At 46.6% G+C, this 12,568-nt stretch overlaps 1 protein-coding gene across 1 annotated transcript in view; it reads right to left on the bottom strand.

Annotated features, from left to right (window-relative positions):
- The window catches only part of LOXHD1 (lipoxygenase homology PLAT domains 1), a 269,874-nt gene that overhangs the window by 59,257 nt on the left and 198,049 nt on the right, over positions 1 to 12,568 (bottom strand). Inside the window, exon 32 of the mRNA XM_069746857.1 lies at positions 7,733 to 7,914. Coding sequence (XP_069602958.1) covers positions 7,733 to 7,914 — 182 coding nt within the window. The remainder of the gene's footprint in view (positions 1 to 7,732; positions 7,915 to 12,568) is intronic.

Here is a 12,568-nt window from a genome sequence, read left to right on the forward strand (position 1 = left end):
TGCCTTGCGAAAGTATTCGGCCCTCTGGAACTTTTCAACCTCTTCCCACATATCATGCTTCAAGCATAAAGGTACCAAATGTAAATTTTTGGTGAAGAATCAACAACAAGTGGAACACATTTGTGTAATATAGATGCACCTGCTCTTTGATAGTCTCAGTATTCTGTGTGAAGCAGAGAGAGCATCATGAAGACCGAGGAACACAACAGGCAGGTCCGTGATACTGTTGTGGAAAAGTTTAAAGCCGGATTTGGATACAAAATGATTTCCAAAACTTTCAACATCCCAAGGAGCACTGTGCAAGCGATCATATTGAAATGGAAGGAGTATCATACCACTGCAAATCTACCAAGACCCGGCCGTCCCTCTAAACTTTCATCTCAAACAAAGAGAAGACTGATCAGAGATGCAGCCAAGAGGCCCATGATCACTCTGGATGAACTGCAGAGATCTACAGCTGAGGTGGGACAGTCTGTCCATAGGACAACAATCAGTCGTACACTGCACAAATCTGGCCTTTATGGAAGAGTGGCAAGAAGAAAGCCATTTCTTCAGCAGGGACAGGGAAGATGGTTAAAATTGATGGGAAGATGGATGGAGCCAAATACAGGACCATTCTTGAAGAAAACCTGTTGGCGTCTGCAAAAGACCTGAGACTGGGATGGAGATTTGTCTTCCAACAAGACAATGATCCCAAACATAGAGCAAAATCTACAAAGGAATTGTTCACAAATAAACGTATCCAGATGTTAGAATGGCCAAGTCAAAGTCCAGACTTCAATCCAACTGAGAATCTGTGGAAAGAGCTGAGAACTGCTGTTCACAAACGATCTCCATCAAACCTCACTGACCTCGAGCTGTTTGCGAAGGAAGAACGGGCAAGAATTTCAGTCTCTCGATGTACAAAACTGATAGAGACATACCCCAAGCGACTGCAGCTGTAATCGCAGCAAAAGGTGTTAAGTTAAATGGGCCGAATAGTATTGCACGCCCCACTTTTCAGTTTTTGAATTTCCACAAAAATTTTAAATAATCAATAAATTTCGTTCAACTTCACAATTGTGTTCCACTTATTATTATTATTTATTATTATAGCGCCATTTATTTATGGCGCTTTACATGTGAGGAGGGGTATACATAATAAAAATAAGTACAATAATCTTGAACAATACAAGTCACAGCTGGTACAGGAGGAGAGAGGACCCTGCCCGCGAAGGCTCACAATCTACAAGGGATGGGTGAGGATACAGTAGGTGAGGATAGAGCTGGTCGTGCAGTGCTTTGGTCGATCGGTAGCTACTGCAGGTTGTAGGCTTGCTGGAAGAGGTGGGTCTTCAGGTTCTTTTTGAAGGCTTTCGATGGTAGGTGAAAGTCTGATATGTTGTGGTAGAGAGTTCCAGAGTAGGGGTGATGCGTGAGAGAAATCTTGTATGCGATAGTGGGAAGAGGAGATAAGAGGAGAGTAGAGAAGGAGATCTTGTGAGGATCGGAGGTTGCGTGCAGGAAAGTACCGGGAGACGAGGTCACAGATGTATGGAGGACACAGGTTGTGGATGGCTTTGTACGTCATGGTTAGGCTTTTGTACTGGAGTCTCTGGGTAATGGGGAGCCAGTGAAGGGATTGACAGAGGGGAGAAGCCGGGGAATAGCGGGGGGACTGGTGGATTAGGCTAGGTTCACACTGCGTTGTGTGAACCCGTTTAACGGACTACGTTACAACGCGCCATAATGCGGTGTAACGTAGTCCGTTAACGCCGCCATTGCTTGTAATGGCAAACGCATCGCTAGCGCACGCCCACATTGGGCGTGCGCTAGCGATGTGCCGTCATTTGAGTGACGGACCTCGAATGCTGCTTGCAGCGTTCGCGGTCCGTTCCTCGCTAGCGCAGATCGGGCATCTGCGCTAGCGGGATCGGCAAATGTGATCCCTTTTGGGACATTGCGTTAGCGCAGTCCGTAGCGCTATGCGCTAAACGGACTGCCCTAACGCAATGTGAACCTAGCCTTAGTCGAGCAGCTGAGTTTAGAATAGATTGGAGGGGTGTGAGAGTGTTAGAAGGGAGGCCACAGAGCAGGAGGTTACAGTAGTCGAGGCGGGAGATGATGAGGGCATGGACTAGGGTTTTTGAAGATTCTAGCTTTAGGAATGTACGGATCCGTGAAATATTTTTGAGTTGAAGGCAGCAGGAAATGGAAAGGGCTTGGATATGCGGTTTGAAGGAGAGATCAGTGTCAAGGATTACCCCGAGGCAGCGAGCTTGTGGGACTGGGGAGAGTGGGCAGCCGTTTACTGTAATGGATAGGTTCGTTGGGGGGGGCTGCGTGAGATGGGGGAAAGACAATGAATTCTGTTTTGTCCATCTTAAGTTTTAGAAATCTAGCGGAGAAGAAGGATGAAATAGCGGATAGACATTGAGGGATTCTGGTTAGTAGGGTGGTGATATCTGGTCCAGAGATGTAGATCTGTGTGTCATCAGCATAGAGATGATACTGAAAACCATGTGATGCTATGAGCTGTCCCAGGCCAAAAGTGTAAATGGAGAAGAGCAGGGGCCATAGAACTGAACCTTGCGGGACTCCGACAGATAGGGGGCGAGGTGAGGAGGTGGTGTGTGAGTGGGAGACGTTGAATGTCCAGTCAGTTAGGTATGACGAGATCCAGGATAGGGCCAAGTCTGTGATGCCAAGGAATAAGAGGGTCTGTAGTAATAGGGAATGGTCCACTGTGTCAAAGGCAGAGGACCGGACCAGGAGGAGGAGGATAGAGTAGTGTCGCTTGTTCTTGGCGGTTAATAGGTCATTGGTGACCTTAGTTAGGGCAGTTTCAGTGGAGTGGTGTGACCGGAAACCTGATTGTAAGCGGTTGAAGAGGGAGCAGGAAGAAAGATGGGAGGACAGTTCAAGATGGATGTGTTGTTCCAGTAGTTTTGAGGCATAGGGGAGAAGTGATATAGGGCGATAGCTAGATACAGAGGATGGGTCAAGAGAGGGCTTTTTGAGGATAGGTGTGATGGAGGCATGTTTAAAGCTTGAGGGGAAAACACCAGTTGTTAGTGATAGGTTGAAGAGATGGGTTAGAGTTGGGAGGAAGACTGTGGCGAGGTTTGGGATGAAGTGGGAAGGGATCGGGTCAAGTGCACAATGCAAGTGCAAGTGTACAATGAATCCTGCCTGGCACACACTGCCAGGCAGGATTCATTGGAGTATGACATAGGGTCACATAGGTACATTTAATACTTTCTTACCTCTTTTAAATATTTGGATAAATATAGTCTTTTTAAATTTGCTTTAATAAAAGTTATATTTTAGGGATCCTTGTTCTTCTTTTGTTTTTTGGTTTATATTGGTGATATATAGAGCACTAGCGTCATCCGCATTGTGTAGGGAACTTATGTCTGTGAGAGGGAGGAGGGATTCAGAGAGTGAGTGTAGATCAAGGTGTTTAAGATTTCAGTGAGGGTGTGCAAGTTTGTGGGGTGGGGATTGTTGACAAGGAATGGAGAGGGAAGAGAATGTGAGTAGATTGTGGTCAGAAAGAGGAAGAGGTGAGTTAGAGAGGTTAGATAGGGAGCAGAGGCAGGTGAAGATGAGGTCTAGTGTGTGACCATCTTAGTGAGTGGCTGCAGAAGACCATTGAGTGAGGCCGAAGGAGGAAGTGAGAGATAGAAGTTTATTGGCAGCTGAGAGGGAAGTGTCAATGGGGATGTTGAAGTCGCCCATGATGATAGTGGGGATGTCCGCAGAAAGGAAATGAAGTAGCCAGGTGGTGAAGTGGTCAAAGAAGCTGGTGGCTGGCCCTAGGGGGTGGTAAATGACAGCCAGTTGGAGGTTGGAGGGGGAGTAGATGCGCACAGAGTGCACCTCAAAGGAAGGGAGGGTAACAGAGGGTGGCAGTGGAATTGGGGTGAAGGAGCAGTTATCTGACAGGAGAAAACCAACTCCTCCGCCATGCTAGCTGCTGGGGCGGGGTGTGTGAGAAAGGTCGAAGCCACCGTAAGAGAGTGCAGCAGGAGAGGCTGTGTTAGTTGGGGTGAGCCAGGTTTCGGTGATGGCGAGGACAGAAAGTTTGCGAGTAATAAAAAGATCATGGATGTAAGAAAGCTTGTTGCAGACAGAGCGAGTGTTCCTCAGAGCTCCTGTTAGTGGGACTGGGGAAGCGGGGGCGGGCGAATGGGTATAAGGTTAGAGAGGTTACGGAAATTTGTGATAGCGCATGGATGGGAGGTAGAACTGACTGTGGGGATGTGGTGAGGAGGACCAGGATTTGGAGAGACATCACCAGCAGTGAGAAGCAGAGAAAGTGTTAGAAGGTGGGAGCAGGAGAAGGCATGAGGTGGCTGTCTGTGCTTTGAGACAGAGGATTGTATGTTGTGGAACAGTTCTGAGGAGGAGGTGAGATGGATGGGGAGGATTGAAGAAGAGATGAACAGTTCTTTACTAGGTGTAGGGATTAGGGGAGTTAACAGAAAGTGAAGGATTATATGGGTGAAAGTGAAAACAAACAGAAACATTGTTTACAGTGACTGGCCAGTTACCTTCAGTTCCCTTCTGGTTCAATTCTGGCTTTAATTCTAAATTAATCTTCATACTTCTAGGACACACTTATAGGAATCACACTGCAGATTGAAGTCATTGCAGACTTGTGCTATGCAATATATGTACAACTAAGTGCATTCAGGTGTGAAGCAGAGGGGAGTGGTCTCTGCTCATCTTGGTCAGAGAATTAAGGGTGGACCAGATGCATACAATCAATCCAGAGTAAACAAGGTCATAAATAACACTGGGGTAAGCTGGGGTTCACTGAAAGGCATGCCATGAGAATGCTAGGAGCAGAGGAAAGTCTGTGTGGAAAGTTGGGTGACTCTTTACCAAATTTTTACATTTGGTATCCTTATGTTTGGAGCATAATATGTGGGAAAAGGTTGAAAAGTTCCAGGGCCCCAAATATTTTCACAGGTCACTTTATGTATGTGTGTCAATAATATATATATATATATATATATATATATATATATATATATATATATACACACACCCCTATACTATGTGTAAATATTTTATCTATTCTATTCTAACCTGTCAGTGTGATTTTACTGTACACCGCACCAAATTACCGGCTTTTCTATAGGACACCGGTGCATATTTCTCGCAAGGCAGATGTGTCGTCCGTGTGTAATCCGTATTTTTCTCACCCCTATTGACTTGCATTGGCGTATTTTTGGAGGAATACGCTGACAATCGCAGCATGCTGCAATTTTCTCAGCCCCTTAAATATAGCTGAGAAATATACTGCTGATGGAAGCTGCCCCATAGAGAAACATTGGTCCGAATGCAATGTGTTATTTTTGGCTGGACACAAATCTCCACAGAATGTGCAGAGGGGAAAGTGTCTGGAGTTTCAGGGAGAGCAGAGAAAAAAACAAGCTGAGGAAAGGAGGATAGCACATGGTGCGGAAATTAGTATAGCAATGGACATGTTCTGATACATGAAAGTAAGTTAAGGCAGCAGCAACCAGGTTACAGATATACCATCTCCCATCCAACCTATATTGCTCTGAGAGACACACGGTCCTCCCATCCAGCCTATATTACTGTGAGAGACACACAGTCCTCCCATCCAGCCTATATTACTGTGAGAGACACACAGTCCTCCCATGCAGCCTATATTACTGTGAGAGACACACAGTACTGCCATCCAGCCTATATTACTGTGAGAGACACACGGTCCTCCCATCCAGCCTATATTACTCTGAGAGACACACAGTACTCCCATCCAGCCTATATTACTGGGAGAGACACACGGTCCACCCATCCAGCCTATATTACTCTGAGAGACACAGTACTGCCATCCAGCCTATATTACTGGGAGAGACACACGGTCCTCCCATCCAGCCTATATTACTGTAAGAGACACACAGTACTCCCATCCAGCCTATATTACTGTGAGAGACACACGGTCCTCTGTTGTGAATTCTGTTGTCGAACTCCCTCCTGTGGTCGTGAATGGTACTTCGGCGAGTTCTGTCTATGGGCTCCCTCTGGTGGCTGTGAGTGAAGCTGCTGCTTCTAAGGTTCCTTACACAGGTGACGTGGTTTATCCTTTGCTTGACTGCTCTATTTAACTCCTCTCAGATCGTTACTCCATGCCAGCTGTGAATGTTTTTGCATTGGTTCAGTTCGCTCCTGGATCTCTCTGGTGACCTGCCTTCTCCTGCAGAAGCTAAGTTCCTGATAGTCATTATTTGTTCATTGTTTTCTTGTCCAGCTGGTTTTCATGATTTTGTCTTGCTAGCTGGAAGCTCTGGGATGCAGAGTGGCCCCTCCGCACCGTGAGTCGGTGCGGAGGTCTTTTTTGCACACTCTGCGTGGTCTTTTGTAGGTTTTTGTGCTGATCGCAAAGTTACCTTTCCTATCCTCTGTCTATTTAGTTAGTCTGGCCTCCCTTTGCTGAAACCTGTTTCATTTCTGCGTTTGTGACTTTCATCTTTACTCACAGTCAATATATGTGGGGGGCTTCCTTTACCTTTGGGGAATTTCTCTGAGGCAAGGTAGGCTTTATTTTCTATCTCTAGGGCTAGATAGTTCTTAGGCTGTGACGAGGCGCCTAGGTCTGGTCAGGAGCGCTCCACGGTTATTTCTAGTGTGTGTGATAGGATTAAGGCTTGCGGTCAGCAGAGCTCCCACATCCCAGAGCTCGTCCTGTATGAGGTTTAACTATCAGGTCATTCCGGGTGCTCCTAACCACCAGGTCATAACAGTCCTCCCATCCAGCCTTTATTACTCTGAGAGACACACAGTACTCCCATCCAGCCTATATTACTGGGAGAGACACACGGTCCTCCCATCCAGCCTAAATTACTGTGAGAGACACATTGTCCTCCCATGCAGCCTATATTACTGTGAGAGACACACGGTCCTCCCACCCAGCATATATTACTATATTACTGTGAGAGACACACGGTCCTCCTATCCAGCCTATATTACTGTGAGAGACACACGGTCCTTCCATCCCGCCTATATTGCTGTGAGAGACACATTGTCCTCCCATGCAGCCTATATTGCTGTGAGAGACACACGGTCCTCCCACCCAGCATATATTACTGTGAGAGACACACGTCCTCCCATCCAGCCTATATTACTGTGAGAGACACACGGTCCTTCCATCGAGCCTATATTACTGTGAGAGACACATTGTCCTCCCATGCAGCCTATATTACTGTGAGAGACACACGGTCCTCCCACCCAGCCTATATTACTGTGAGAGACACATGGTCCTCCTATCCAGCCTATATTACTGTGAGAGACACATGGTCCTCCTATCCAGCCTATATTACTGTGAGAGACACACGGGCCCCCCATCCAGCCTATATTACTGTGAGAGACACACGGTCCTTCCATCGAGCCTATATTACTGTGAGAGACACATTGTCCTCTCATGCAGCCTATATTACTGTGAGAGACACACGGTCCTCCCATCCAGCCTATATTACTGTGAGAGACACATGGTCCTCCCATGCAGCCTATGCTACTGTGAGACATTCGCACAAAAAATCTGAAACTTGGATAAGGTTGCAAACTTCATATCAGGTGAAGATTGAACCTTGAAGTGGAATTTTAGTCAACTAAAGTTAACTATACACCTGAAAAAAACACAAAAAAAACACTTTTTTTTGCATGTCAAATGGTATCTTAGGCCTAAAATAGACCAGACTTTAAGATGCAGAAGCTTTACCTCCACTATGAATTGGTCCACAGAGTTCCTCTCAAAATACATCTTGCGCTCCCGCTTGTTTACACACAGGGATTTCTGCCGAGTACAGACTCCGTCTCTGCCATAGAGAACAATGAAAACATCGGCATCTGTCCCAGCGCCAAATATGTCGCTAGTGTAAACCGTGATCTCATAGGGAACAACTGCAGGAAACAAACACAAAGTCGTCATGTTATTGTCGGCGCTGACAATGGAAGAGTCAGGACTAAAACAAGGGCAAATGTAGACAGAAATCTGCACAAAGGAATATCAGGAATGACTTTTGGAAGATTTTATCAGTCCTCAGGTTGTTTATTTTGTATGGACAGATGTAATGGACTTCACTATGTCACACAGCCCCAGTGGTCAGTATAATCCAATGTCACACAGCCCTGATTGTCAGTATGGCCTTGACGTCACACAGCCCCAATGGTCAGTATGGCACCTGATGTCACACAGCCCTGATGGTCAGTATGGCCCTAATGTCACACAGCACCAATGGCCAGTATGGCCCTGATGTCATGCAGCCCCGATGGTCAGTATGGCCCCAATGTCATGCAGCCCCGATGGTCAGTATGGCCCCAATGTCATGCAGCCCCGATGGTCAGTATAACCCAATGTCATACAGCCCTGATGATCAGAATGGCCGTAATGTCATAGAGCCCCGATGGTCAGTATGGTCCCAATGTCACACAGCCCCAGTGGTCAGTATAACCCAATGTCACACAGCCCTGATGGTCAGAATGGCCGTAATGTCATACAGCCCCGATGGTCAGTATGGTCCCAATGTCACACAGCCCCAGTGGTCAGTATAACCCAATGTCACACAGCCCTGATTGTCATTATGGCCTCGACGTCACACAGCCCCAATGGTCAGTATGGCACCTGATGTCACACAGCCCTGATGGTCAGTATGGCCCCAATGTCACACAGCACCAATGGTCAGTATGGCCCCAATGTCACACAGCCCTGATGGTCAGTATAACCCAATGTCACACAGCCCTGATGGTCAGTATAACCCAATGTCACACAGCCCTGATGGTCAATATAACCCAATGTCACACAGCCCTGATGGTCAGTATAACCCAATTTTCTGACTTGAACGCCCCGCCCTTCACCATGCTGTGATTTTAATTACATCCTAACACAGTTGGTTCTGAGCTTCCTATATAAGCAGGCTTTACCACGTTATTAGCCATAGGTAAGTGTTCACACTAGGCAGTCAGCTCAGGTACCCATCCGTTCTGAGATTACCTTGACGATTGGTGGATGGGCTCACAACTTTTGGCCAAATCTTGTGCTAAGAATCTCATGTGTTTTTTCATATATTTCACAAGCCATTATGCTATTCCCATTTCATGTATCGCACATTTCCTTGCTCTAGCACAGATTAATTTTGAGTGCAGCCATTAATCTATTTGCAGTATAACCCAATGTCACACAGCCCCGATGGTCAGTATGACACCCGACGTCACACAGCCCTGATGGTCAGTATAACCCAATGTCACACAGCCCTGATGGTCAGTATAACCCAATGTCACACAGCCCTGAGGGTCAGTATAACCCAATGTCACACAGCCCCGATGGTCAGTATAACCCAATGTCACACAGCCCTGATGGTCAGTATAACCCAATGTCACACAGCCCCGATGGTCAGTATAACCCAATGTCACACAGCCCTGATGGTCAGTATAACCCGATGTCACACCGCCCGATGGTCAGTATAACCCAATGTCACACAGCCCTGATGGTCAGTATAACCCAATGTCACACAGCCCTGATGGTCAGTATAACCCAATGTCACACAGCCCCGATGGTCAGTATAACCCAATGTCACACAGCCCTGATGGTCAGTATAACCCAATGTCACACAGCCCCGATGGTCAGTATAACCCAATGTCACACAGCCCTGATGGTCAGTATAACCCGATGTCACACCGCCCGATGGTCAGTATAACCCAATGTCACACAGCCCTGATGGTCAGTATAACCTGATGTCACACCGCCCGATGGTCAGTATAACCCAATGTCACACAGCCCTGATGGTCAGTATAACCCAATGTCACACAGCCCCGATGGTCAGTATAACCCAATGTCACACAGCCCTGATGGTCAGTATAACCCAATGTCACACAGCCCTGATGGTCAGTATAACCCGATGTCACACCGCCCGATGGTCAGTATAACCCGATGTCACACAGCCCTGATGGTCAGTATAACCCAATGTCACACAGCCCTGATGGTCAGTATAACCCAATGTCACACAGCCCTGATGGTCAGTATAACCCAATGTCACACAGCCCTGATGGTCAGTATAACCCAATGTCACCCAGCCCCGATGGTCAGTATGACACCCAACGTCACACAGCCCCAATGATCAGTATGGCACCCGATGTCACACAGCCCCGATGGTCATTTTGGCCCTAATGTCATACAGCCCCGATGGTTAGTATGGCCCTAATGACACAGCACCGATGGTCAATATGGCCCCGATGTCACACAACTTTGATCGTGAGTATGGCACCAGATGTCACACAGCCTTGATAGGCAGTATGGCCCTGATGTCACACAGCCCCAATGGTCAGTATGGCCCCGATGTCACACAGCCACAATGGTCAGTATGGACCACGATATCACAAAGCACCAATGGTCAGTATGACCCAAATGTTACACAGCCCCGATGGTCAGTATGGCCCTAATGTCACACAGCCCCGATGGTCATTATGGCCCTAATGTCATACAGCCGGCCCCGATGGTCAGTATGGCCCTAATGTCACACAGCTTTGATGGTCAGTATAGCACCTGATGTCACACAGCCTTGATAGGCAGTATGGCTCTAATGTCCCAAAGCTTCGATGGTCAGTATGACACCTGATATCACACAGCCCTGATGGGCAGTATGACCCTGATGTCACACAGCCCCAATGGTCAGTATGGCCCTGATGTCACACAGCCCCAATGGTCAGTATGGCCCCTAATGTCACACAGGGCCGATGGTCAGTATGGACCACGATATCACAAAGCACCAATGGTGAGTATGGCCCTGATGTCATACAGCCCCGATGATCAGAATGGCAGTAATTTCATACAGCCCCGATGGTCAGAATGGCCGTAATGTCATACAGCCCGATGGTCAGTATAACCCAATGTCACACAGCCCTGATGGTCAGTATAACCCAATGTCACACAGACCTGATGGTCAGTATAACCCTAGGTCACACAGCCCTGATGGTCAGTATAACCCTATGTCACACAGACCTGATGGTCAGTATAACCCAATGTCACACAGCCCTGATAGTCAGTATAACCCAATGTCACACAGCCCTGATAGTCAGTATAACCCAATGTCACACAGCCTTGATAGTCAGCATAACCCAATGTCACACAGCCCTGATAGTCAGTATAACCCATTGTCACACAGCCCGATGGTCAGTATAACCCAATGTCACACAGCCCTGATGGTCAGTATAACCCAATGTCACACAGCCCGATGGTCAGTATAACCCAATGTCACACAGCCCTGATAGTCAGTATAACCCAATGTCACACAGCCCTGATAGTCAGTATAACCCAATGTCACACAGCCCTGATGGTCAGTATAACCCAATGTCACACAGCCCTGATAGTCAGTATAACCCAATGTCACACAGCCCTGATGGTCAGTATAACCCAATGTTACACAGCCCTGATGGTCAGTATAACTCAATGTCACATAGCCCCGATGGTCAGTACGGCCCAGACGTCACACAGCCCCGATGGTCAGTATGGCCCTAATGACACACAGCCCCGATGGTCAGTATGGCCCTGATGTCACATAGCCCTGATAGTCAGTATGGTCCTGATGTCACACAGTGCTGATAGTCAGTATGGTTCCGATGTCACATTGCCCCGATTTTTCAGTACTGCTCATATATCACACAGCCCAGATGGTCAGTATGGCCCCAATGTCACAAAGCCCTGATGGTCAGTATGACCCTGACTTCAGACAGCCCCAGTGGTCAGTATGACCCCAGATGTCACACAGCCCCAATGGTCAGTATGGCTTCTGATGTCACACAGCCCCGACAAATGGTCAGTATGACCACAATGTCACTCAGCCCCGATGATCAGTATGGCCCTGATGTCACACAGACCTGATGGTCATTCTGGCCCCCGATTTCACACAAAGTTAATGGTCAGCATGTCCTCCAATGTCACACATCACCCATGGGCAGAATAGTTCCGCTATATTTTACATTTAAAGAAGTAGAAGCACTCCCCTCCTACATCACTACTGTATTATCATCATGTATAATAAAAGAAGTCTGAAATCCTGCACTTTTCACACCGGCCTAGTATTAGACTCAGTTCCTCTTCTTTACTAAAGACTTTTCAGCAGTCTCGATACCATACCCAACAAGATTACAACAAAGGGCAATACCTAAACACATATAGGCAAGTCATTGAATAGGAGGGGAGGAGGTAAGCTGTGACATAACTTATTGTGAATGAAGGGTGGATTATATATATATATATATATATATATATATATATATAAATAAATATATATATATATATATATATATATATATATATATATACAGTACAGACCAAAAGTTTGGACACACCTTCTCATTTAAAGATTTTTCTGTTCTTTCATGACTATGAAAATTGTACATTTACACTGAAAGCATCAAAACTATGAATTAACACATGTGGAATTATATACTTAACAAAAAAGTGTGAAAAAACTGAAATTATGTCTTATATTCTAGGTTTTTCAAAGTAGCCACCTTTTGATTTGATGACTGCTTTGCACACTCTTGGCATTCTCTTGAT

Source organism: Ranitomeya imitator, chromosome 1 (genome assembly GCF_032444005.1).
Source record: "Ranitomeya imitator isolate aRanImi1 chromosome 1, aRanImi1.pri, whole genome shotgun sequence".
Taxonomy (NCBI): Eukaryota; Metazoa; Chordata; class Amphibia; order Anura; family Dendrobatidae; genus Ranitomeya; species Ranitomeya imitator.